General features: G+C 51.2%; 1 protein-coding gene across 3 annotated transcripts in view; it reads left to right on the plus strand.

Annotated features, from left to right (window-relative positions):
• Positions 1-4830, plus strand: part of ARHGEF37 (Rho guanine nucleotide exchange factor 37) — a 36410-nt gene extending 31580 nt beyond the window's left edge. For all 3 annotated transcript variants that reach the window (XM_059698872.1, XM_059698873.1, XM_059698875.1), the window contains exons 12-13: positions 1120-1277; positions 1944-4830. In XM_059698872.1, the coding sequence (XP_059554855.1) occupies positions 1120-1277; positions 1944-2153 (368 nt within the window). In that variant the 3' untranslated portion in view covers positions 2154-4830. The remainder of the gene's footprint in view (positions 1-1119; positions 1278-1943) is intronic.
• The last annotated feature ends 22934 nt before the right edge of the window (positions 4831-27764 follow it).

Here is a 27764-nt window from a genome sequence, read left to right on the forward strand (position 1 = left end):
GGATCCGGCTACGTGGACAGACGTCTGATGTCCAGAATGAGGGCGAGTTTCCCGTGCACTGGTCACACCCTGGGGGTGTGGTGCTCAGGTCTGGTGCCCCAGTGTAGCCGGGCCGGAGGGAAGGGGCACCATGAACCCAGGAAGAGATGGAGCAGGAGGGAAGGGGCACCATGAACCCAGAAAGAGATGGACCAGGAGGGAAGGGGCACCATGAATCCAAGAAGAGGTGGATCTTCCAGAGAATATGTGACCCAGAGGCTGGGGTCACACAGGAGGATGGGAGGGGCCTGTGGACAGTTTCCCCCACCAGACAATTCATTACCATTGCTACTTAAGGATATTAATTTTATTGGGAAAAATAACTAGGATATAAACCCATGACTTTATTTATTATTGTATAGTACAAGACCAGATTTTAAAAAGTGAGTCTATGAAAACATTACGAAAACAGGATAAATCCAGCAGAAATGCTGGAAGAACAGTCTCATGACTCAGCTGAAAAGAACTGAGTGGGGATTAAAGCGAGGCTCCCGGGTGGCGAGGACTGGGCGTGAACTAGCTGCATGAAGCGGGAGAAGAGTCGCAGCTCCCCCAGCCCGGCGGGCTCAGCAGTGAAACAGGTGGTTGGTGTGACGACTAGATGATCAGTGTGGGACCTGGCTCTACGGTGGCCGTTCCTAACGACAGCAGCCAGAGCAGCACTGGAGTAGTTGCCACATGAGAAGGAACTGGGCCACTTGGAGAAGAGAAAGGCCGTGTCTGCCTCGTGGGAAAGGCTGTCCTGGGCGAGGAAGCAGCTGCCTCAGGGGAAAGGGACCAGAGGTGCAGTTTTCATCCCAGACTGAGGGGAACTTGTTCTCTCTGTCAGAGTGTTCAGAACCGAGTGGGTCGCCTCAGGAGGGAATGAGCTCCCTGTCACTGGGGGTGTGCAAGCAGAAGGTAGAGGCAGCGTGTGCAGGGGGTTGGGGGAGGGGGCGGCTGAGAGGTTCCTAGGTGTCCCTTTAGTGCTGAGAAGCTGTGTTGGAGGCATTGACATCCATGCACGGCAGTGATTTCCTCTCCCACTCGAGGTGGTGGAGAAGGTAGCCTGTAGCCAGTTCACGTTTGGCATGTCCACAGGACATCGAGGGTACGTGCCAGCGGGGAAACTGGAGCCCTACCAGATCGTCTCCCGGGAGGAGAAGCTCAGGGTGCAGGCAGGGCCTCACGAGGACTCCCGGCATCCGACACTGGAGCCCACCCCAGCCCTAGTTGCCTCTGTCCCAGCTGGGACCCAGGTGAGTTGGGGAGTGGAGGGGGGCTTGTCTGGAGGGGGGCTCTGATTTTTCTCCTCTCTGGAGGGGCCACTACCAGTGAGTCTGGGGCCTTGATTGGTGGCTACATCAGTGTCCTGTCCAGGGGTGGGACCCAGAGAAAGGACGTGCCAGTGCATGCGCCCACATGTAGTTAGGCACAGAAAGCCGTGTAGCGTGTGATGGTATGCACATCAAATGTTCAGAGACAGAAAGATCAGTGGTTGGCAGGGGCTGAGGGAGGGATGGGAAGTGACCATGAACTCGTGTGGGGTTTCTTTTTGGGGCGATGAGGATGTTCTGGAATTCGACAGTAGTGATGGTTGCACAGCCAGGTGAACACATTAAGAACTACCCGTGTGATTTTGAATAAAACCCTTAACTTCTCTGAGCCTCAGTTTCCCTATCTGAAAAACGGGGCAAATAGAGTCAGAATTGTGACAGTCAAGACCAGGCAAAGCATTAGGACAGAGCCTGCCTCACTGTGGGTGTCAGCGGTGGGAGCAGCAGAAACAGAAAGACCATGGATGTGCTTGGGAGGTGATGCCTGCCCAGCAGTGGGGGCTGATGGGCTGGGAGGGATCCACAGCCTTCCGGGGGGGGTCTGTCTGTCTTCCCACCCTGACCACGGCTGTCACTCCCTCATTTCAGGTGGTCGCCATGTACCCCTTTGTGGCCAGAAACAGCCACGAAGTGAGTCTGCAGGCAGGCCAGCCGGTGACTGTCCTGGAGGCCCCGGACAAGAAGGGGAACCCGGAATGGAGCCTCGTGGAGGTGGCCGGACGGAGGGGATATGTGCCTTCCAGCTTCCTGGCCAGGGCCCCGAGCCCGGCTCCCTGGGGCTGGCGTCTGCCCTCCTAGGCTGCCCTCCTTGGAGCCCAAGTTGCCAAGGGATGAGGAGGATTAGAGGCTGGGACCCCAGGAGGGAAGAGAAGAAAGAGAAGGCAAGGCGGAGGGGAGAGCAGGCCAGCGTGGGGTGAAGGGCACCCAGGAGGCAGCCAGAAGAGCTGGGCGCTGCCCTTGCACAATGCCTGGAGTGGGCGGGCACGGAAGGCTCCAGCCAGGACGGCTTATTTGTCTTCATGAGGAGGTGGTTCCAGCATGGAGGATGGCAGGTCAGGTTGATAAGGATTTGCCGTCGCCAGTGGCCGGTCCTACCGGGGCCCCCATCTGGGCCTGCCCATGGAGAGGGCCGCCCAGGCGAATGTCACCCGAGTGCTGTGTGGGTGTAGGGACGGGCGCCGGAGAAGCCCAGGGCTGCTGGCCTGACAGTTCACTTCCTGCCTGTGGTCCAGGAGGCACCGTAGCCGACCGGTCGGTCGTCTCTATTTCTCCATGCTGGGAGTGCGCTGTCCTGGGCAGTGAACCCCTGAGAGCCCTCTCTCGTTGGGAAGCGGGTTCTTGTTGGGGCAGCAGGAGGTTCCCAGGACAGTCTTGCCCAGGCCTGAGAGTGGGTGTGGCCAAGTCACAGTTCTGGAATGTGTGTAGGTACATTCAGAGCCCGTGCCAGGGGAGAGATTTGGAGGGTGTGTGAGGTGGGGTGTGCGAGGCTGCTGCCAAGCAGTTGCACACCGTTGCTGTGTTCTCTGAATAGGGCACAAAGGGACATGCAAATCACAGAGGAAACTGAAGCAGGTGACTACAGGCCCGGTGGGCGGGGAGGTTGGGTCATGGCTTGGTTTCCTGTTTCTGGAAGCAGGGGGACCCCGGTGGTTTCAGGAGGCCATTGAGGGCCTGGAGCAACAGTGGACGGATGTCAGGTGACTGTGGGACCTTCCACTTAGGACACAACCTCAGGTTTCCCATCCACAAAGCCCTAACTCACAGGATTGCGGTGAGAATGGCATGAGGCGAAGGGCGTGGAAGCTCCTTGCAAATTGTGAAGCGCATATAAATGTAAGTTACCGTCGGTAGCAGGATGTGCCGGAAGTGGTCTCAGGTTGGCCCCCACATCAGCATTCATTCTGCTACTTCCCGTGCCCACGGCAGGCATTATTAGTCCACGCGGCGTCCTTTCCCATAAACCCTGGGTCCGCCGCAGGCTCCTTCTCAATGCTGCAGTCCAGGAGCCAAGCTCGTGAACTTGGTGAGCTCAAACCTATTGTCATGGCTTCCTAGAACCTGGAAATGGAAGCCCCTCAATAAAAACTGACCCGTTGGGGCAATTCTGGGTGCAGCTGCTGTTGAATCACCTCTAGGATGTCACTGTGGGCGGAGATAAATTGCGAGGCTCACAGAAAAACACAAGGGCGACCCAGCACGATCCTGAATACAAATGACAAAATTTGGGGCCAACCCAAGCTAGTGTGTAAAAGCAGGTGGCAGCTGAGACTTCTTTCCAAGAACATCTCTATGTGGTTGTAACTGCAGTGCCTGGATTTTAGAGGGCTTTTAAGATGTATCTACACGTCTGTGCCAGACAGTCTGCACCTCACCTCCTCTGGGCTTGTGAAAGCGTGAAGAATGCATAATGCAAGGGAAGCTGGTCCCCACCATTCCTTTCCCAGCTCCAGTTCACTTTGTAAGATGCTCTTGACTCATTTTCCGTTCTCTCTCCTGCTCAGCTTTCCGATACAAATAGGAAGCAGAGGGGAGCAGATAAAATGAGAAACCCATGTGTGGTCCCACCGTACTTACTGAGAGCCTGCCCTGGGCTGGAACCCTGGCCCAGGGTTTCTCAGCGCAGCTGCTCACCGCAGTCACCTGGGCAGCTTCCCACTGTGCCTCAAGCCAGGACCCACCCGGAGATTCTGATGGGATTGGCCGGGGGGCGGTCTGGGCCTCAGGACCTCAGGACGCTCCCAGGTGCTTAGTGTGCGGCCAGGTTGGGAACCTCTGCCCTAGGCACGCAGTGGTGGGCCAGAGAGGCCTGGGGTCGGAAATGGCCACAAGCTGTAAGCCAGGACGTGCCCCTCTGAGCCTTGTGCCAGCGCAGAGGTGGTTTGCGACAGGACAGCCTGTTCTGTCAGGTCCCAGAATGTATATTTATTAAGTGCCGTTAAAAGGGACCTGAACAAAATTGGATGTTCTTGTAGGTACAAGGGAGGAAACGGAAATACACTTGGAACTAAATGGATCTCATGAAGGGAAAATAAAAATGTATCAGTAGCACACGGGTATGGTTTCTCGTGGACCGGGGGATGAGATTGAAAGTCACTGAAGGGTGAGAAAATGCATATTGAGAAGATGGAGAATGGCCTGAATTTTCCCCAGGAGACTCTGCATTATGTGCTCCTTCTCCCGCCCCGAATGCCTAGGACCACTGCACTGTGTCTTATTTATTTCACTGTTGAGCTTGCTAAGGTATTTGCCTGTGAACCGAACAAATCTTCTAAGAGTGGAAGACGGCTCACAGGGGTGTCCCTTGCTCCCTGCAGCGGAGTGACCCCTCTTTAACCTTTTGGGCCCCAGCGCAGTGTTGGACATGAGGACAAGATGACAATATCAAAGGAAGGATGAGTGGATTCTTGGTTCATGTGATGAGCTCTAGCTCGGTGAATAACTGATGTGAACCAATGGGAATAAAGGACTTCAAAGATAAAAATGCCTCTTGAATGTGTGTGACTCTAACCGTTGGACACTCAGATTCCCCTGGGTGACATTTGTTCTCTGGGCACTCGCTACACCTAAAAATGGCACCTCATTCATTCGTGTGTTCACTAAGGAGTGTCTACCGCACACCTTGGGCACCTCCTGGAGTCGGCCTTGGCTGCTGGGAAGACAGCAAGAAGTCAGACAGATGGGGGCCCTGTCCTCCCAAAGCCCACAGTCTGGTGAGAAAGGCAAGTCAACAGTCAGTTACGTGCAGTGTGAGTGTTAGGGCAATAATAGACACCACCAGAGCCTGGCGGGGAGGGGATCCAGCCCTGACTCAGACCGGCGGCTAAGGAAGGCTTCCTGAGAGAAGTGATAGCCAAGCTGAGGCCTGATGGTAACTAGGGTTGAGTGAAGGTGGGAGGGAGGGCATGTGCCAAGGCCCAGAGGTAAGAGCTAGCACTGTTGGTCAGGACACTGAAATGCTGTGATGCGAGAACATGGTGTGTGTGGGGTGGTGGGTGCAGTGAGCGACGGTATAGAGAGGTCAGCGTGGTGAGGAGCTTCGGTTTTCTGAGGGCTATGCAGGGGGTGGGGGCACTAAAAGGTTTAAAGTAGGGCAGCGACAGGCCCAGGGCTGTGTGTTAGGATGCAAGCTCTGATTCATCCTGGACGCTCCCTAAGGGTGCACGAGCCTCAGGTAAGAGAGGTTCTATACCCGTTGCTCAGATAAACATGCCAGAGGGGAGGGGAACACAGAAGCCCTGCCTCTGAGGAACCTCCCAGCCAGCTGGGGAGCCAAGACGTACGAGCATCACGGTTACCTGGCCCCACAGGGCAGGAGACAAGAGGGAGGCTTGAGGGGGCTGAGGTGGTCACGGAGGCGTCTTAGAAGAGTTGGGGCAGGTGCTGGCCATGTGAGGTAAGTAGGACCGGGGAAGGCGAAGGGGAAAAGAGGCCTTCTCGGGCCTGGGAGGTCGTGTGGCGGTGTGAGAGTGTCCAGAACTTTGCCTTAGAAAACCTGAGTTCAAGGCCTACCTACCTGCCCACAGGCGGTAGCAAACACACTTACCTGCATGTGAAGATGGATGAGGTCCCCAGTCTCCCCTGCCCTCCCCAGTCGGTTCCAACCTGCTCGTTGTGGAGTTCTGGTTTATCTCTAGGAGTCCTGGCTCCGTTCGCCAGGACCCAACTTCCAGTGTAGAAGAGTCCGTGTAGGGCCTGCTGTGGCAGGGAAGAGACTAAATACCATGGACCAGGGTGCCGGCAGAGCCGGTTTCCACTCCTGGCAACATCACAAGGAGCTCGGATCCCGAACAACCCATTCCCTTAACCTTGCTCATGCGTTTCCTCTTATGTATGTATGTATGTATGTATGTATGTATGTATATATGTGTTACTTTTTTCAATTACATTTGATATTATTTTGTGTACAGCGTAGTAGTTAGACGATCGTATACTTTACAAGGTGTTCCCCCAGAGCTCATCTGTTTTCTTTTCTTTTTTTTTTAAATGTAAATTTTAAGGCAGTTTGCTTTTTTTAATTTTTTTAAAATATATTTTATTGATTTTTTACAGAGAGGAAGGGAGAGAGATAGAGAGTTAGAAACATCGATGAGAGAGAAACATCGATCAGCTGCCTCCTGCACATCTCCTACTGGGGATGTGCCTGCAACCCAGGTACATGCCCTTGACTGGAATCGAACCTGGGACCCCTCAGTCCGCAAGCTGACGCTCTATCCACTGAGCCAAACCGGTTTCGGCCTCATCTGTTTTCTTATTGGGAATTTCTGAACTTACCCTTTCTGATTTCTCATCAGTAAAATGGGTACAATTCCTGTTCTCACAGGGTGGATGAGAAGAGTAAATGAAATAAATGGTATCACATGAGGAGCATCATGGCTGTGCCATGAGGAAATGTGAACTGTGACCAGCAGGTGGCAGCAGGGCTCTACAATTCCTCTGTGGGAGGACCCGCGGCTCCCTGGAGTCAAACTGGGCAGGTGGTGCAAATCAGAGGCAGGACCAGGTGAAAGACGTTAGGGAGCGGTGGAGACTGCTGCTCCCAAGCATACAGGCTCAGAAAGAGGGAGCGGCTTCCTGGCTCCAGCCTCTGTTGCCACATCAGGATGAGGGCCCAGTGGTGCCAGGTAGTCTGGCTTTTCGAGAGAAGCCACAAACCAGATGTGAGAGAGAGAGGGAGAGAGAGATGTTAATTTGTTGTTTCACCCATTCATGCATCCATCAGTTGAATGTGTCCTGACTGGAGATTGAACCTGAAACCCCAGCACATCAGGACAACGCTCTAACCAGCTGAGCACAGGGTCCACAGCCATACCACCCTGAACTTGCCCGATCTCATCTGATCTCGGAAGCTAAGCAGGGTCGGGCCTGGTTAGAACTCGGAAGGGTTTTGTTTTACTGGTTTGATGTGAGGGAAGTCTTCTGTGTGGAGTCTGTGCGGGCCACACTGGCCGCCTCTTTGTAGCTTCTGCCGGAGTGTGGATCTCTTCTGAAAAACTGGCTTCATATCATTATATTTCCTGTAAAATGCCTCCCTGTCTTTCCACTTTACTCATCAGACATCCCCTTCTCTACGTTAGGTCTCTGGGGAGAACTGTTTCCTTTTATGCCACCATTACTTGTCTCAAGCTTTCATTCGGTCGTGCACCATATTTTCTGACTCACCTGTGAGGGTCGCCATCGCACGTATCTTACAAGGCCCTGTTGAGGATTAACCGAGATACTGATGTAAAATCACTCAGCTCAGCAGCTGGCTCATTCGTGCTCAGCAAACACAGTTGTCGTTATGATGGGGATGGTAGAAGAGATGGCCTGACATCGGAGAAAGGTTTGCAGGGCCTTTCTCTAGGAGGGTGAGGAGGCCTGGCCATTCCCCTGTGTAGATGAAGCCCCTTGGTCTTGGCTCCTGAGGGCCTGGCTGGACTTGGCTGTCACACTCCGAAGACATTCCTGAGACGTTCCCTCCTTGGCTATCACCGATCCTGCCAGCTGGGTCAGGGTGGCCAGGTTTCCCATCCAGGACACTGCTCATGGGTGCCAATGGCCCAGACTCTCCCGCCTCCTTCCAGCCATAGGGCTTCCTGCTACCCACTGCACCCGGACATGCTGGGCAGGTGCTCAGGAAACGATCAGGCTCTCTGAGACTGCTGGAAGCCTTGCAGCCAGGAGCATGCTCTTGGGTTGTTCCCAAGGGACCCAGCAGCTTCGGGGCCCCCGGATCCTCACTAGGGAGTGAAGAGGAGGTGGCCAGGCTTGTCATAGGTGCTGACTATGGCTGGGCTCGTGAGCATCAGCAGCTGCTGTTCAGTTAATCCTGAGGTCTCAGGCAGCCCCCATGGATCCAGGATATTCGGGTGGTTCTGGGTTCCCTGCCTCGGGCCCACCTGCCTGTCATCAGGGGTTCGGGGATCCTTGGGCCCTGTGAGTGCAAAGAGCTCTAAGCAGTGGCTGCAGGTTTGGGAAGCCCCGAGCCCCCAGGAAGTTGAACTAGCGCGGGCATCGAAGTTGCTGCCACCCTCTGAGCATCTCACATCTCCAGAGGATGGGTATTTGCTTGTTTGCTCTCACAGTCATTCCCTGCCCTGCTCTGCTCAGTAGTTTAGGCAACTACATTTCCCAGGCCCCTTTGCCCTCTGGTTTCCTGGTGGTTTGGCCAATGGGAAGCACTGGCAGGCAGGAGGAGGGGAGGACCCGAGGCATTTCTCCCTCTCCCTGCTTCAGGCAGCATCTCTGCCTGTGGCTGGTCTTCTCTGTGGCTCTCCCCTTCCTCCAGGCCTCAGGTCCTGTTGGACAGGTCTGGCTGTGTGTCCCATTTCTGTCCAGTGGCCGCAGAGCCTGGACACGACTAGCACTGCCTCTTCCCCATGTCCCTCCAGCCTAAGAACTGGAGTGTCTTTCTGCTGTTAATCTCTGGGGCACATCTCAGATCTTCATTCACCTGTGTGACCTCCTTCCTGTATTGAATTCCTTCTGTTCGGAATGAATAGAGCGGTTCTCTTTCTGAATGGACAGTGACCGGCTTGCTGCTCAGCAGCTGGGGGTACAGGTGGGACTGTGGGGCTCCCAGGTGCCTCTGTGCCTCAGGCTGCCCAACCCTCACGGAGGAGCGGCACCATCTCCAGGTCGGCTGTTCTCTGCGTTAGGGGGCCATCCTGCTTCCCCACCTGGAACTCGGGGAAGTGTCTTCAGCTGCACACAGCAGCCGAGTGGGTCGCACTCCAGGTCCAGTGGCTGCGAGTCTGCTGAGCCGCTCCTGGTTTTGACCAGCTGAGGCTGCTCCTGCAGGGCCCGGCGCAGACACACACAGAGGAGGGCCCGGGGCTGCTGTAGGAGAGCGGAGCCAAGCTGTGGCAGGGGGAGCATGTCACCTCCTTTCAGCGTCTCAGCAGCATCTGTGTCCGGCCCTGGCTCGGGAAGGGGTGGGCCGTGAGCCCAGGCAAAGGAGATGGGAAGTGGGGCTTCTGGCCAGGGAAGAGGCTGCTGGTCTTGATTCTGAGGTCTCTGGGCTTCTGGGCACATCAGCCCAGCCTCTGGCCTGGGGAGAGGCCAGTGTGTGGACAGCACTCACTGCGGCTTCTCTTCACTGCTCATGGGGCTCATGGGCTGTTACAGGAGGGAGTTACACAATGAACCCAGTGCCTGACACAGTTTCCTGTGTCAAGAGCTGCAAGCTGAAAAATGAACACGAATCTCTCCATCAGCCCAGCCACCGCGAACCTCATTCCGGAGGCATTTCACGGGATAAGCTGGTGTCACAGTTGGGATTGAGGTCCTGGCCTCTCCCCTGGAGCAGAGCCAGGGCTGGGGACACAGATCCAGCTGCCAGTCCTACAGAGGGTCAAGTCAGGTGAAGGAGTTGGGAGGTTGGGAGGCATGGTGATCCCGGGGCACACTCCCCAGGGGCGTCGGGGGAGGCAGGTAGTACCCAGCAGGCAGTTAGAGCCCCAAGGGGGCACTTGATGACAAGTATCTCTTAGTGTCCAGGCAGGACAGAGATCAAGGTCAGAGAGTGGGCAGCAGGGTCCCATCTTTGCGTTGAGGGTGGAGTACCCGCCCTGGAGACTCCAGGGTCAGGCCCACTAAAGACATGGACATCATGGCAGGAGACAAGATGGAGAGCTGGGCACCAGGGTAGGTGCCAGCTTCTAATGCAGGGGCTTCCTACCGAGCCCTGGAGGTGCTGCCTAGCCCTAGACCCTCCCACCTGAGGCCAGGATTGCAGCTGTGGAGCCAGGTGGGCGGGACCTGGGAGAAGGGCTCAGCTAGAGGCTGGGGCGGTCAGAAGCCCAGACTTCACATTGCAAAGCACCTGAGTTTCAATCCTGACTCCACGCTGACCAGCTGTGTAACCTCGTTGAACAAGTTACTTCATCTCTTAGAAACCTCACTTTCCTCTTTGTGGGTAAACCAGGAAATAGTCCTACCTCAAAGGGCTGTTGGGATGTTGAAAGGGGATAAGGATGGAAGCATTTGGTCCTGTACTGGGAACGTACGAGCGCTTAACAGTGATTGATCCTGGGTCACACAGGCCGCATGGCCCCCTCCCGCCCCCTCCCCCGTCTTCCTTCCCGCTGTGCCTGCAGTGACCCTGCACCCAAGTTTTCTGGGCCAACACTCCCCGTGCCGTCAACCTTTCCTCTAATGCCGTGTGCTCCTGACCCTTCACCACCTCAGACTCTGGAAAATAGCCCCTCACTGCCTACGCTCTTTCAAAACTGAAAGCAAGTGGATGTCATAAGAGGCCAAAGGTTGTAACTGTGACCACGTCCTCAGATACTCCCTGTGATTAGTCGGCCATCGTGACTTCATTCTCCCCGGGCGCATCTGTGGATAGCCTTCCTGATGAGACCAGCGTTTGTGGGTCTGCCTTCCCCTGCTCGTCCCCCACCCCCATACATTTCTAAACATTTTTATCACACATTCTTTTTCATCTCTCCTTCCTGATCAAAAAGAAAGAAGCCATAGGTCAGACAGCAACTATAAAATACAAATTTTTTAAAAACATAAAAACAAAACAAAACACCCACCTACAATGACACGTACACAAATGATTGAAAAAATTTCAACATCCATCCTCTTTCCCCTCATAGCGGCCCCCTGGCCGCCTCCCAGGCCAGAGCCCCAAGGTCTGGCCTTCCCCTCAGGGCTCCTGTGTCCCCACCCCCAACCGGAGAATCAGGACCTGCCCGAGGTCCGGATTACTCTCTGTGTATGTATTGCGCCAATGCTGTGCTCTTGTGTTTCTTCATGTATTACAGTATGCGTTTACTACATTATTTTTAATACAGTTAAATATGGAATTTGAATTACATCACTTCCTCCCCCAAGTCTGTCACACTTCTTAGCCTCCTATAAGGTATAGCGCCAGCAAATACCTAACCTGCAGCCACAACCCCAAAGCTACTCTGCCCGCAGTCTGCCCCTCAGTAAATGGCGCCCTCATCCACTCAGTTGTTCACACGAAAACCTGGGATTCACCCCAATTCCTCCCTTCCTCTCAGCCCTTCACATTTAGTCCTTCAGCGAGATCTCCAAAACCTTCTCCAAACTGGTCCCCGTCTCCTGCTCCACCATCTCCACTGCAGGTACAGCGGCATCACCTCTCACCCGGCTCCTGCAGGGGCCCCTGCGGGTCTCTCGGTTCCCACCCTTTCCTTCACCCTCAGCCCATTCTCCGAAGAGCACAGTGATTCTTGGAAAAAGTAAATTAGAGAATGTCACACCTCTGCTTAAAACGGAGCAAAACCCCAACTCCTAACTCTGCCCTAAAGGCCCTGTGTGATGGGCCCTGCCTCCCTCTCACCCCCCCCCCCCCCCAACCCCAACCCCGCCATGTACTGTGGTTTTCTCCCCAATCCTGAGCTCCTGCGGGCTTTCTTCCTCAAAGACTCTAAGCTGTTTCTGACTCAGGGACTTTGCACTGGCTCTTCCCTTCCCTGGGGCGCTCTTCCCCCAGATCTGCCCAGGCCTGGCTTCTTGTCACACAGGCCACCTCCGTCAGCTTCTCCGTGATGCCTCATTGGCCACTCCGCCTGGGAAGCTTCCCACCTTGATCGCTGTCACTCACTGTCGCATCACCCCGTCTTACCGTCATTATCCACCGTATCACTCCCTCTTATTTTCTTGTTTGTTGCCTGACTCACCCATTGGAAAGTAAGCTTCTCAAAGGCAGGGATGGTATCCATCCTGTTCAATGCTAAATCCACATCCTCTTTAGTCTGTGCCAAATGAAACGTGCTTATGTGGGAAAATTACTGATGGTTTATCTGAAATTCAAATTTAACTAGCGGCCCTGTGTTTTTGCTGGTCCACACACATCAGATGTGTTCAGCTCTCAGCCCGGCAGGCCTCTCTTGCAGAATAAAAGGGATCCCAACTCCTTGTCTGAATGCTTCGGGATTTTGAATAGAAAAAAATGTTGCTCCTTCAACAAGAAGAATTTCAGGCGATAGAGGCCTTTCTTGCTGGTACAGGGAGGAGGGAGAGTTGGGGCCTCAGCCCGGTTTCGGGATGGCCTCAATTGGCCCGGGACTGACTAATAAAGTGTGAAATTGACTTCATCCTCCGCCACGTCTCCTCCCCAGCCAGTGTGTCCCTGTAGCACTCCCTCTGCTGCCACTGATGCCGGCGCTGCGACGTCCCCTCCGTCACCCGCAGACAGGCGGTCATCACGCCCACGCATCCCAGGGCCCAGCGCTCTGCAGAGCCCACGAAGCGGTTGGCCTCCGGCCAGGATGGGCTTTCAAAGCCAGAAACATCCCGACGTGGCCTGTCTGATGCCCCTTCTGAGTCAGCCACGGGCCCTCCTGTTCCTACTCACCCTCTGGCACTGGCTTCTAAGGGCGGGGTGGGCGCTGGAGGGGAGACAGCATTAGGTGAGCTCTCTGGGACTCTCCTCGCCCTTGCCCTGCCTGTTCACCAAATACAGGGTTGGAATCAGAACGAAAGGGACTTCAAAGAGCAATGAAATGAGGGAGCTCAGGGGAGCCCCTGGGGACCTTCAGGGCTGCTTGGGGTGCGGGGGGTGATGGGAAGTCCCTGAACCCCACCTTCCACCAGCACAGGGCTATTTTTGGATCTATTTTATTTTCTCCTGTTTAAGATTTCCTAGGAAGACAAGCGATTCCATGGCTCTAAGAAGTCCTAAAACCAGTGTTCTAATCTTTTCCAAATATGTCTGTGCATCAGAATCAACTGGGTGAGTTGGTGAGAAATACGGATTCGGAGCCGTGTTTGCCTGCTCAGCACCCACCTCTCTTCCCCTGAGGATGGTCTCTGCGTTCTCTTCCAGAGCCCTCCCTGCCCACACACAACCCATGTGGTTTGGCTGGAGACTCTACTCACTCGGCCTCCAGGGGCGAGCATGGTCCCCAGACCGGGCCGATCAGAGACAAATGATCAGCCCAAGGTCAAGGCCTGGCTGGTGGCAGCCCCGGGACTTGGCGGAGCTGTAGGGGAAGAGATGCTCTCTTTTCCAGATGCCTTAGGTGGTAGCTGTCTGGTGAAACTGTTGGCTAAGAATGAAGCGAACACAGAGGCGAACCGTGACCAGGGATGAGAGACAGACAGACAGACTTGCCTCCTGACATGTTGTGAACACCTGGATCCAGCCATGTCGGACGCTTATCCCCCTGGGCTATTCAGACACACGAGCCAATAAGTTGCCTTCCTCTCCCCCAACCCCTCCTTCAATCAGTTTGAGTTGGGTTTCTGCCACTTGCAACTGAGAGAATCCTGACTAATTCACAGATCCTATCTCAGATCTATTGAATGTGACCTCCATGAATGGAGTCCAGAAATATGGACTTTTCAAAAAGCTTTTGAGGGAATTCTAATACAATGTCACCACTTTATAAGTCATTGTTTGGACATCATTGAGATCCTGGTCCAAGGATACACAGAGAAAAGCTATCCTTCCACAATTAGCCATAATTAGTACTTGTATGTCAAAACCCCATGCAACTCAATCCTCACAACTTGATGAAGTTGCAGATTATTCTTCCATTTTATAGATGAGAACACTGAGGCCCAGAGAGGTGAATTAATGTGTTTAAGGGCATGAATCTAGAAGCATGAGTCTCTGAAGCACATCTTCTTTCCACCATTCTACGCTTCCCAGAATGGCCATGTGGCTTGCCTAGAGCCTCAATAGCTGGTGTTGGAAATTTCAGTCCTCTCTCTTTAGGAACTCTCTCAATAGACAACGCCTATTTGAGTCACTTAATGTGCTATGGCTACAGTAAGAGAGGACACCAATGGGATTGGCCGAAACAATAAGGGAGAGTTGTTGCATTAAATTCTAAGAAGTCCCAAAATAGAATGACTCTAGGGTTGGTTAATTCAGTGGTTCAATGTCATAATCAAGGGCTCAGGTCCTTTCCATTTTTCTGTTCTGCTTTCTTCTGGTTTCAACTGGCCGTTGGGTTGGCTCTCTTCTTGGTTACAAGATAGCTGCTCCACTTTCAGACATAACAATGCCCAGCATAGGAGTCTGGTCTGTTTCTTCTTGAGTGTTTCTCTTTCGGTGGAGAAAATGGTTCTGAAAAGCCCTCTGTGTGTCATTGGTCAGAGTCTCATCACATGCTCCTAACACCTCATCCAATCATTGGCAAGAGGGGTGGGAGCATCATGATGGGCTTGGACCAATCATGATTCACCTGTGCTAAGTGCACACCTGAATAGAACAGGGCTCTTCAGGAAAGAAGGAAGGAAGGAAGGAAGGAAGGAAGGAAGGAAGGAAGGAAGGAAGGAAGGAAGGAAGGAAGGAAGGAAGGAAGGAAAAGGTGTTAGGTGGTGTCTGAGCACAATTTCTCTCCTGCTCCTTGGCTGGGCCCAAGCTCCAGAGGCATCTCGCTTTTCATTAGCTGTGATCCTTGCAATAAGGTCACCTTTAAAAGTTCAAAATCCTCCCCATGGCTCCCTTATCCTTTCTTCCAGTCTTCTCCCATAGCCAATGTGGGACTTTCCCTCCAGCACCCAGAGTCCTCTCCTGGCTTTAGTTCCTTTACTACCAGACTACTAGGTTGTTGGGAGGACAGATACCACGTACGCTGTGGTGGGCAGATGCTGTTGCCTGTCCATCACCAGTTTCTCCAGCTCCTAACAGAATGTACATAGTCCCTTAGGGACTCACTCTTTCCCACTCTCAAGCCCTGTGGTGTAAGCAACACTGACCCCCTGGTATCCCCAACTCTTAGGTGGTTTCTTCCCCTGCAGCCTGGGGCATGTGACTTAGGTCTGTCAATCACTGTGTTTAATGCCTCTTGCCACAGGACTTGATTTGGGGTGGGCAAATCTCTGTCCTGTCACTAATTTTATAACTTTGGGAAGGTCACTTAGTCTATATGTGCCTCAGTTTCTTCTTCTGCAAAATGGGAAAAACAATTGTTCTCACAGCACCCCAGTCTGTTCTATGAGAGTCAATTCCCGAGCCTTAGGCTAAAACACGTGGGGGAGAGAAATTTTATTTCTACTTAGGTTGTTGAGCTGCAAGCTTTTAACAACCATTTTGCAACTTCTGAGGGGAAAGCTGGTTTGAGAATGAAGCTAACATAGAGCCGAGAGACAAAGACAGAGAGACCCTAAGCTGCTGGATTCACCTGGGCCTGATGCCAGACAGCCCTGTAGATCTCAGTCACAAGAGCCAATAAACTTTCCTTTCTTGGTCAACCCGGTCTGAGTTGGCATTCTGCCCTTTGCAATGAAAAATCAACTAATATAGCCTGTTTTTTGAAGAAGCTGAACTGTGCTCTCCTTTGGCTGAGCTGTGTATGTGTAAGTGGAAGATAAGGTTGGGAAATTAGGCTGCAGATACATGGCAGGGGGCCTTGAAGAATTAGAGATGGGCTGTGCAGTCTCCAAACCCCTGGGGGACGCAGGATCTCCTGAGACCAGGTGATGCCAGGAGCTGCCAAACAGGCTGAACTCTGCCCCCAGGGACCGGGTTAATGTTTTTGTAGCTGCTGACAAAGTAGAATTCTTGACCTGCAGCAGGACTCATTTTCCAGGCATGCTTTCACCAGGAGAGGTGGGTTCTATGTAACTGAGAATGTTTGGAAGAGAGAAGCTAATGGCTCTTATCAATTGCTCCTGATGGCCAGGGATAATAAGGGTGGGGAGAAACCCAGTGCAACTGATGGGAAGGTCTGGGGATACCACCAACTGTGTCCATGTTCCTTTTAAATTTCCCAGAATAGGATATAGGCTGGACAGAGTAGAGTGAAGGGCATTACCTCCCTCTACCTACAAGACCTACTCCATTAATGCAGCCTGAGATTGCACTCACTTTGGTATTTAAATGATGATGTCACACATGCTGCTGACATGTCTCCCTGGTCACCTCAAGTCTTCCAATCCCTCGTCCACTTTGAGAAAACTGATTCCATTTTCAACTGCTTTTCAAGACTCCAGGAGCCAAAAATCTTGTCCACTTGGGGAGGTGAGGTGGTTAGGGAGGAGACAAGAAATCAGCTCTTATTTTTAAAAAAGATTCTTCAATGTAGCAAAAACCAAAAAAGCAAAACACATGTTGATATCTTTGTAGAGTAACTGGCCTCACTGAGGTTTAGGTTCATGCCTCCAAATTATCATCAGTAACTCAGTGCATTTGATCTCGGCAGAGCCTCTGGGAATCCAACTCTTGGCTGGTGTGTCTCTCCCCGGTGGCCCCCCCCCGCCCCCCGCAGTCCCCCAGTGTATGCTGCCAGCTTTTATCGGAGGTCTTCATTCGAGTGTCTGGCAAAAAACAACAGTTGTCCACCAACTCCAAAACCCACAATACAAACTTAGTTCTTTATACATATGATTTCACTTTTTATTTCCATAATACTATGTACAGACAAGGTCCTGGTGCTCCACAGATATAAACTCATTTAATCCTCAAAAGAAGCCCTAATAATTATTAGTCCCATTGTACAGAAGAAGAAACGGAGGCATGTGTAGATTAAGTGACCTTTCCAAAGTCACAAAATTAGTGCCAGAGCAGAGATTTGAGCCCAGGCGGTTTGCACTTTTAAACCTGTGCCAAGGAGAGGCAAACTTCTCCTGGAAAGGGCCAGCAGTATTTTAGACATCGAGTCTCTGTCTCAACTACTCAGTCTTAAAGCACTTGCAGATAGCACATGAATAAATGGGCATGACTGTGGGTCAATAAAACTTTATTTAGAGACACTGAAATGTGAATTTCATGTGGTCTTCAGTGTCATGAGATGTGGAGAGCGGCTACAGCGTTTGGACAGGTTCAAGCCTGGGATTAATGAGAGGGTACGATCCTCTCGTAGCAAAGCCACGTGTAAGTCCCAGCACAATTATAGCCAAAGGCTATAGTTGTTAGCTTGACCTTATGGTCTGAACCTGTGGTCCCACATGGCTGAGTGATGTGGGCTTGATAGAGTTCAGGTGCATGTAATTGAGTAGATTCGAACTCCCCCGAGAACATTGTAACCATGCCCTTCCTTTGCCTCATGGAATCTGGCTATAAAATAGACTCGGCTTGCAGGCCATGGCGCTGTCTCTCCATCAGAGAGCAGCGTCCCACCCAGACCCAACTTTCTTCTCTTGTCTGTCTTTTCTAAATCCTTCACTGCCCCCTCTCAGGTTCACCCATGGCTGTGTGGGTTCAGCACAATGAGATGTTACTATTTTGATTTTTCCCTTCTAACCATTTAGAAATACAAACTCCTTTCTTAGCTGCAGGTCATATAGAAATAGGTGGTGAGCCAGATTTGGCGGGCAGGCTGCGTGCCCACTGCTGCTCCATGCTATGCTACTGATCAACCTGATCCTTACAACTCACTTCTTATCACCTCCATCCTCCAGACAAAGAAATCGAGGTGAGGCGAGGTTAATGACTTGCCCACGGTTACACAGCGAGGAGGTGTGGGAGTCAGAATTGGACCCCAGAGGCTGCAGCGGCAGGACAGCTGGCAGAGGCCGGGATGGGCAGGAAGCAGGGCTGAGCTGAGGGCATCGGTGCCGCCTGCCTTGGCTCGAAGCCGCCAGTCACCAAGTGCTGGAGGATCCCCCTGACGCTCTCCTCCCCAGGAGCTGAGTGCAGCAGGCTGGGGTCTCTCCCCCATTTATCACTGAGGTCCCTTTTCCACATACTCCTGGGACATGCAAGAGACTGAAATGCCCCACCTTCCAGTCCTGGATCAGAGCCCCAGAAAAACACAGGCTGTCTTGACTTGGTCTGATCTTGCCAACCACAGCTGTCAGGGGAGGGAAGAACTGGTCTAAAAGGGCCCTAAGCTGCCTCTTGTGAGAACACCTCAGCCCTGGCCTGGCTAAGATGGGAAGAAGTGGGGGAGGCGAGGGGAGGGAGAAAGACAGAGAGAAACATGGAATCAGAGAGAGAGGGACACACACACACACACACAGATCCCTGAACAGCTGTTTTTCTAAACCAGAGCCCTGTTTCTCAACTTTGCAGACACAGAACAGCCAATATTGCAGCAGCAGATCTCCCTGTGTTACATCTTGTTAATAATTCTTTATCTTGTCTTTTCTAGGTTTCCACATTCAAACCGGTGAGCAGGCCGTAGGGTGGGCAGTGCAGAGGTTATTTGCCTGAGGAGGGATGTGGGGCTCAGAGAGCTCCAGCAACTTGCTCAGGATCACACAGCAAGCTAATGGCCAAGCTGGGACCAAGGATCAAGACTCCTGACTCACATGCACACGGTCCCTAGAAGCAGCAGCCCCAGCGCCGGCTCTCTCTAGGCTCACTAGTGGGTAGCTCTTGGTTTGGGACAGTGCAGCACCCATTCCCCTCCTAAAAGCACGCCGGTTTCATTAAGGGAAACTGCCGCTCCCTGACTGTCTTAGGGCAGGGGGTCATTCTCGGCTCCTTCCTCCCACAGCTGGCCTCCTCCGGTTGAAGTCAAAGGGGTCAGCTCCCTCCTCTCCTCACCTGGGTGAATCAGTGGGGACATGTGACCTAATATGTTCTTTCTAAAGGTGATTCAGATACACTAAAGATGTTGACTCTGGCAAGGACAAGGGAATGGTTTCTGGCCATTCCGTTTGTGGCAATAGCAGTTGTGGGGTCATTGATAGCATCCCCGCCTCCGCCCCCGTTAGAGGCAATGACTGCTTTGCCTGCTTCCTGCTTCCTGGCCCTCAGAGCTCCCCTAATCCCTGCTGACCCTCGCCTGCTCTTGCTGTCTTTCATCAGTTATGCAGGCTCCCACCGGCCTTCGGCCTTCGGAAGAAAGCCCCTTCACTTTAGTTTCCGATGCTCGCACCAGAGCCCTGTCTGATACAACCCTGGGGAGTGGAAGATCACTCTCCCACTCTCACTTCCAAGCCTCACCCCAATTCCTTCCTCAGGAGAATAGTTTGGGTCCCTCGGAGCTAATCCCCACCTTGCCTGATACAAATATCCATAGAAAAAGCCAACAAACACAAAAGAATACGCTCCCCAAAGCTCAGTATCAGTGCAAGTGAGGATTTCATTTTCCCCTTTTTGTGCCTCTTTGTCCCCTGAAAATTGTTTCCATGTCCATCCACTCCATTTGTGATTAAAAACAGTATTTATGGGGTTGTTGGTTCAATTGCAATTAGGGACAGTGAGGCACTGAGAAAAGGGCAATAAGGCCCTTTAGATGCTGAAAGAGTGAGTCCCTGTCCCCGGGGGGGGGGGGGGTGTCCTTGAGAAGGAGACTCGGTCAGTGTGTTGGCACGGCACCCTGGCTGTTATCACCCCACTGGTCGGGCTGTATTTATTGACAGAGCCAAAGGCTGATATCCCGTTGGCTTTGATGAATGCGTGACCTAGGACAAGTCCTCGCCCCTTCTTGTCCCCTAGGTCTCCCCACATAACAAGGAGGGGGTGGGACTAAGTGACCTCTAAGAATTCTGCTGCTCCATTCGGGGCCTTTTTGAAGCTCAGTGCTTGGAGAGAGGCTAGAGCCCCACTCTCTGGAGGGAAGACTCTGAAGTGTCCCATGTAGTCAGCTCTCTCAGAGGCGCAGAGCAAAAACACACCCCAAACTGGCTTACGCGAAAAAGGGAATTGATGCTCATCTAACTGGAAACTTCAGGCCTGGAGTCAGGCTTAGCTGGAGGGTGTCATCAGGCAAGTCTGGCCTGGCTAAGATGGGAAGAGGCGGGGGAGGCGAGGGGGAGGGAGAGAGACAGAGAGAAACATGGAATCAGAGAGAGAGGGACACACACACACACACACACACACACACAGATCCATGAACAGCTGTGAATGGCGATTCATTAAAGGACTTGGGAGGCAGCAACTAACTCTGGGGTCCAATTCTGACTCTCACACCTCCTCGCTGTGTAACCGTGGGCAAGTCAAGAGACAGTGGTCTCTCTGTCTCTTCTGCTTTCCTGTGGCAGGTTCTTCTCACGCGAAGGCAAGCGGTCAGCAGCAGCTCCAGGCTTACGTCTTGTTAGCCTAGTCACTAGTGCCTCTTCCCCAGGGTCCTAGCCAAGTCCCAGGGCTACGCCTCGCTGGGCTCTGCTAAATGACAGGCCCCTGGTGAACCAGTCATTCATGAGAGCTGGGATATGGATGCTGCTGATTGGCCAGACTTGGTCATGTTCCCACTCCTGAAGCTGGGAGGCGGGATGAAAAGGCAGTTCCAGGGAGCATCACTTACACCTTATGACCTAAGAGGTGAGGAAGGGTAGTTCACTAAAGGCAAGTCAGGAGCTCTTACCCGAAGGGGAAAGGATGCTGGGAAGGAATCACCCACAGAGGTCCCCTCAGGTTCATCGACATCAGCAGTTATCGAAGTGTGTTCCCCGGATCGCCACTATCAACATCACATGGTAAGTTGTTAGAAATGCAAATTCATAGGTCCTGCCCCAGACCTACTGAATGGAAGGGGACAAGCCTCCAGGTGATTCAGATACACCCAGAGTGGTCTTCAAACCAGTGGCTCTCGCACCCAACTTCAGTCAGAATTACTGGGGCAGCTTAAGCTGCCTGGACCCCACTCCCAAACAACTTGATCAGGGTAAGAGAGGGGATGGGGCCCAGTCCTTGGCATTTGGAAACATTCCCTTAAGTCAGCGGTTCTCAACCTGTGGGTCGCGACCCCTTTGGGGGTCGAATGACCCTTTCACAGGAGTCGTCTAAGACCATCGGAAAACATATATAATTACATATTGTTTTTGTGATTCATCACTATGCTTTAATTATGTTCAATTTGTAACAATGAAAATACATCCTGCATATCAGATGTTTACATGACGATTCATAACAGTAGCAAAATTACAGTTATGAAGTAGCAACGAAAATAATTTTATGGTTGGGGGTCACCACAACATGAGGAGCTGTATTAAAGGGTCGCGGCATCAGGAAGGTTGAGAACCACTGCCTGAAGTGATTCCAACGGCAACCGAGGTTGAGAGACCACTGAGCTCAGAGGAAATCTCGTTTTCAGCTCCTTCTAATTTAACACAGTGGCGATAAAGGAGGGTGCAGACCGTCCCTCTGCTGTGAACGGGCTTCATTAAAGGACTTGGGAGGCAGCAACTAACTCAAGTCAAATGAAGTAACAGTGATCCACCCACCTACATGGAGTCTGACCAGCGAGTTCCCTAAATTAATCCTTATACCCTTACAGCTTATTCACCAAGAAGAGAACTAGAAGGAAAAATAATAGGCCGTTTATTGTGTGCTTACCTATAACCAGGCAATGCATTTGGCTCATTTAAATCTGACATTAAACTGCGAGATAGGAAATCTTAAATATGACTATAATCCTGTGAAGCAGATAACATTAACTGTCAAAGAGGAAGACATTGGTGCTCAAAAGGTAAAGTAGCTAGGCCTCAGTGGCTGGGTTGGGATTTGAATCCAGGGCTCTCAGGTTTGAAAACCAGGGCCCTTAAGTTCCGTTCTATGCTGCCTTCTAGGAAAGGTCATGGCCTCCAGTTAGGAGTAGAGGAGCTCAGGGAGGGGTGTAGAGGGGAATCCTTTGATTCCGCACGTATCAAGAAAGAGCAGTGGCTTGGCATCAGAACCTGGGCTGCACGAGTAGCTTCACACCCGATTAGCTGTGTGACTCGGAGCAAGTCACTTCCGAGCTGGGGCTTTAGTCTCCTGATGGGATGGCTTTAACTGACACCCAAGTTTCCCCCAGTTCTGTTTGAATGATGCAATGTGGATATTTCCAGTAAAAGAACCTGCTTCCCAGGGTCCTAGGACCTGTTCTGAAGCACCCCTATGTTCCAGGCTGACCTAGTCGTTCTGCTGGTCACGAAATGCTCCCTGGACCAGGTGGATTTCTTCAAGGCGTAGAAGACAACACAAGCTTTGCATGAACGAATGTGGCGTGATCTCTAAGACATATCACCAAGTGATAAAATCAAGGTCTAGAGCAATGTGTACAGCATGCGCCCCTCATGTAAAAGTGAGGGGAAAGAATGTTTGTGTACACTTGCTTTTTTGCAGCCAGACCCGGTGGGCACACTACAGCCCATGGACCAAATCCAGCCTGTTGCCTGTCTTGGTAGTCAGTGAGCTAAGAATGGTGTTTAGGTTTTCAACAGTTGGAAGACAATAAAAGGAATAATAATATTTCATTACGTGTGAAAATGACCTGAAATTCAAATTTCAATGCCCATAAATAAAGTTTTATTGGCACATGGCCATGCTCATTCATTTGTGCATTGTCTGTCTATGGCTGCTTTCTCAATACAATGGCAGGGTCTATTAGTTTTGATAGAGACCATAAGCCTGCAGAGCCTAAAATGTTGATGATCTGGCCATTTACAGACAAGGTTTGCTGACTTCTGGCCTCGCTTATCTGAAGGAACCACTGGACATTGGTGACCTTCACCAGCCACTCTGAGAGACCATGGAGTAGCTGGGGGATAGGGTAGGGAAAAGACTTTCCATGGTGTGCCCATTTTGGACCTATTTATAAAACATCCACAAAGCAAAAGCACTATATTTCTGCATGTGAACATAGTAGGATGTCCATTTGTAGACAAGTATTTGAGGTTACTTATTTGCCGTGTAGCTCTTAAAATACTTCTTGAGTATTTTTGAGAAAAGCTGACTGGAGTTAGGAGTCAAGCAGCTTCAGTGGTAAGTATGCTGTTGGAATATTTTACAAGGAGAATCATGTCATGTGTAACATGTGCAATTAAAAATAAAGAATGCACACTTTCTAAAGCTGTGTGTTCTGTGAAGCTGTGAGCTGTGCCTGGGGATTCGGTGTAGCTGCAGGCGCAGGGCATGGCCGACTGTAGGCACTAATCTAATTGTTGAATGAATACAGGGTCCAAGAGATGGGTATCAGGAGTGAGGGAAGCACTCAGAGAAGGAATGCATAGTTCAGAGGGTGCTGAGTGGGGTGGGATGGCCTGGGAAGAAGGGGAGGGGGGCGAGAGTGGCTGAGCAGGGACAGTCTCCCTAAGGCCTCCCCAGCCAAGACTGCCAGCTTCCCGTGGACTGTGGGTGCCCTGGTTGAGAAGCTCTAGCCTTCTGGGGAGCTGAAGGCATTTTAGCCTCTCCCTACTCCCCACCCCCATTAGGTCGCTGAGTTTTTGCCCTTTACAACCTCTCTTGAAGGACACCAGGTGAATCTAGCTGAGGGCTTGTGCAAACCAGCTGTGCCTGCTGCTCCCTGGAACTGCCTTTTCAGCAAGCACCATCTGCGGTGCCATCGTTCTCTGGGGAGAGACTCCTCCTACCTGCCGTCTGGTGCTGCGACAGTCCCCTACCCAACGACCATGCCTGTGGTGGCCACAGCAGAGATACATGAATGTTCAGCTGCCCAGGTACTTGGCTCCAGACACAGCCGACCACATGAGTGTCTCGTACACAAACTGAGGACACCCCTTGTTATGCTTGCTCTCCTATCTTATTCAGGGATCTCTCTATGTTCAGTTCATGTAGTTTGGGTGGGGCTGACCCAATCCTGGACACCAGATTGGATGCATGATACAGGCCTGGCCAAGCAGAACATTCCATTTCACTGGTCACAGTGATTGGTTCAGAGATGGACATGTGACCAAAGCTGAGCCAATAACTGTCAGCCTCAGGATTTTTGCTGGAGCAATTGCAGAAGAAGTGCTATCTCTTTATGGTTGCTACCTGCAAATATACATTTGGAGCTGCTGGTTGGCCACTACAAAGAGCAAGTCTGCCTGAGGACAAAGCTAAGACAGAAGGAAGAAGAGCCATGAACTGGAGATTGGTTTGCGATGACACCGCTTAAAAGCAGATTCAGCTATCCCTGGCCTTTTTTAGTGAAATGAACCAAATATTCCCTTTTTCCCCCCTTAGGCTGATTTATAGTGGCAAGAATTATGACTGTTATCTAGAGTTGGCAGAGCTGAGCTTCCTATCAGATTCTCTGAGCGTTTCGTGGAGATTTTATTTCCATTCCCTTTTGCTGTGCAGTTGGGACCCTATGTTACCCTTTCCCAACTGCCCCAAGACAGTCTGCTTGTCTGGCCTGCTGGCTCTCCCTCTCCTCTCTGGGTAACCTATCTGACACCCCTAGGCCTCCTCCCTCCACACTAGCCCCCTCCTCTGGGTGTGTTCAATCCCAGATTCTAGCCCCTGATTATCCAGGTCTGCTGCCACTAACCCCCGTGCCCATTTATGACTGAAATGAGGTTCAGGACATGACCATTTCTGTTCTTTAATCTTTATTGAGCACTTCCTGTATGCCAGACTCTGAGCCAAGTGCACTGAATGCTTAACCGCATCTACTTCTCTCCATAACCCTATCAGGTATGTTTTATGATCATTATTCTCACTTTTAAGAACAGGAAGCAGTGGCTTAGGGAGATGAAGTAATTGGCCTAAGGCGAAGAGGAAGTAACAGCCTAAGCTGAGCCACGGACCATGGAGGGAGTGATCCCAAGCCTGTGCTCTTGACCACGGCCCCTGTGCTGCGGACCTAGCTGAGCAGCAGTCACCTGCGGCACAGGTGCCCCGCCCGGGCCCACCCCGCTCTGAGTGAGGACTGAGCAGACCGGGGCTGGGATCTGGGAAGCCACCTCTTTAACAAACACCCCAGAGGATGCTGATGCACAAGGGTCCCAGGACCTCACCATGAGAGTAGCCATTGTCCCCCCATCAAGGACTTTGGCCCGTCGAAAGGAATTTGGCATTTCCAGAGCTATTCTTGCAGGAGCTGAATCTCTGCCCTGGCTCAGGAATGATTACAATGTGAGAAAAACTTCTTTGCTGACAGACAGAAAAGAGAGATCAAGGGCATGTGGGACGAGGAACTCCGGCCTGGGAGAAAACAAAAATTCAAAGAACAGCACCAAGCCACCCTTGGAGGAGGTGCAGTTGTGAGGAAGAGGTGTAAGCCAGGGCCTGGAGGAGATTCAAATTCTATACGCTTCCTTAATTTTTTCCTGAAAGGAAATGGCTCGCACTTCTCCCAAGGATGGAGTTCAAAGTTCTTAACGAAGCCTAAAGCCCAGTGTGAGCTGGTAGTGCTGTCTTCATGCCTGGCTTTTAGGCATGCTGTTCCCTCTGCCTGGAAGACTGTCTCTTCACTAGCCCCCACCCGCTTTGCTTAATGAACTGCTACTCATCCTTCAGGTCCCAGCATTGGTGAAACTTCCTCTGGGAAGTCTTCCCTGACCCTCCTCTGCTCTCTGTTAGCTCCCTATAATGTGCCATGAGCCCACCTTCATATTGTATATTGTGTCTGATCCCCACACTGGGCTATGAGGTTCCTGAAGGAAAGGCCATGTCTATATTGTTCTCTATTATGTTATCAGGCACACAATAACAATCCATTGAATGAACAAATAAATGAATGATGGTGTAATGCCGTGGTCGGCAAACTGCAGCTCGAGAGCCACATGCGGCTCTTTGGCCCCTTGAGTGTGGCTCTTCCTAAGCCTTAGGAGTACCCTAATTAAGTTCATAACAATGTACCTACCTATCTAGTTTAAGTTTAAAAAATTTGGCTCTCAAAAGAAATTTCAATTGTTGTACTGTTGATATTTGGCTCTGTTGACTAATGAGTTTGCTGACCACTAATGTAATGAAATCAAACCATAAAGCCTGAGGCAGTTACTTGCAGTGATCATCTTGACCACTAGATGGCATGCCACCATGACAGCCTAATTGGGATGGGCTGGGAGTGGGGGTAAAAACTGAAGAAGGAGCAGGTTGATGGGGTGAGGCCAGACTTCCCAGTGGGCCTCCAGTGTTTTCCAGACTAATAGCTTGAGACCTTTGTGAACCCTAAATTTGTATGAATGGAAATCTTTGCTTGGGTAATGGCCTTACTCCAGAACCCCATTTCCATCAATGGTTACATCTTCCTGCTATACAATCAAATACTTTTTCAACTACTGTAAAATTTCTTCTCCTGTTTACCAAAGAGGCATTTTTTTATTATTGTTATTGCTGTTGACTGCTATGGTTTAATAAATTGCTTTAAAAAATTACTGTATAGCCCCAGCCGGTTTGGCTCAGTGGATAGAGCCTTGGCCCACAGACTGAAGGGTCTGGGGTTCAATTCCAGTCAAGGGCATGTACCTCAGTTGCAGGCTTGCGGCAATCAATCAATGTTTCTCTCTCTCTTGTCTCTCCCCTCCACTCTCTCTAAAAATCAATGGAAAAATAAAAGTTATTTTAAAAAATTACTGTATAGAGAAGGTGAACTTTGTCAATTTTGAGATGTGAACCCCCACTGAGTCCAATCTTTCTCTTTTATTAAATTGTTTAAAGTATTACATATGTCTCCTTTTCCCCGATTGACCCCCCCCCCCCGCCACTTCCACCCCCAAGGGCAAGCCCCCACTGCCCCAGTGTCTGTGTCCATTGGTTATGCTAATATGCTTGCATACAAGTCCTTTGGTTGACCTCTCCTTCCCTTACCCCCCTCCCCCGCCTTGTCTTTGGATCTATTTTTGTTCATCAGTTTATGTTGATCATTATATCCCACATATGAGTGAGATCATGTGATATTTATCTTTCTCTGACTGGCTAATTTCGTTTAGCACAATGCTCTCCAGATCTATCCATGCTGTTGCAAATGGTAAGAGTCCCTTCTTTTTTACAGCAGCGTAGTATTCCATCGTGTAGATGTACCACAGTTCTTTAATCCACTCATCTGCTGGTAGGCACTTAGGCTGTTTCCAAATCTTAGCTATGGTGAATTGTGCTGCTATGAACAAGGGGTGCATATATCCTTTCTGATTGGTGTTTCTGGTTTCTTGGAATATAGTCCTAGAAGTGGGATTACTGGGTCAAATGGGATTTCCATTTTTAACTTTTTGAGGAAACACCATACTGTTTTCCACAGTGGCTGTACCAGTCTGCATTCCCACCAGCAGTGCAAGAGGGTTCCTTTTTCTCCACATCCTCGGCAGCACTTGTCATTTATTGATTTTTTGATGATAGCCATTCTGACAGGTGTGAGATGGTACCTTGTTATTGTTTTGATTTGCATCTCTCAGATGATTAGTGATTTTGAGCATGTTTTCATATGTCTCTCGGCCTTCTGTATGTCCTCAATCTTTCACTATGCTAGTTTACCCCAAACTTCCATTTTCTGGCTTAAAGACCCACATAAATTTAAACTTCTCTTACTCTTGCCTTCTATCACCAAGACAAGTTGACTTATTTTTTAAGGAACCATCTATATATATAAAAGGCTAATATGCAAAGTGTCCCCTCGGGAGTTCAACCAGGAGAACAGAAGTTCAATCGCTCACTATGACATGCACTGACCACCAGGGGTGGTACAGAACATGGCGGGTGACCAGTGGTGGCGATGGGGTGCTGAGGGAGTGAGAGAAGAAGGAGGCAGGGAACCTGATTGGCCCTGATCACTGGCCAGGCCTAGGGACCCTACCTGTGCATGAATTTTGAGCATGCGGCCTCTAGTATTTTATAGAAGCCAATTTTTTTTAAAAAAATGTTGTCCCTTGAGAATTCTAGGTCGATGACAAGTGGCACCGAAG

The sequence above is a fragment of the Myotis daubentonii genome, chromosome 5 (genome assembly GCF_963259705.1).
Source record: "Myotis daubentonii chromosome 5, mMyoDau2.1, whole genome shotgun sequence".
Taxonomy (NCBI): domain Eukaryota; kingdom Metazoa; phylum Chordata; class Mammalia; order Chiroptera; family Vespertilionidae; genus Myotis; species Myotis daubentonii.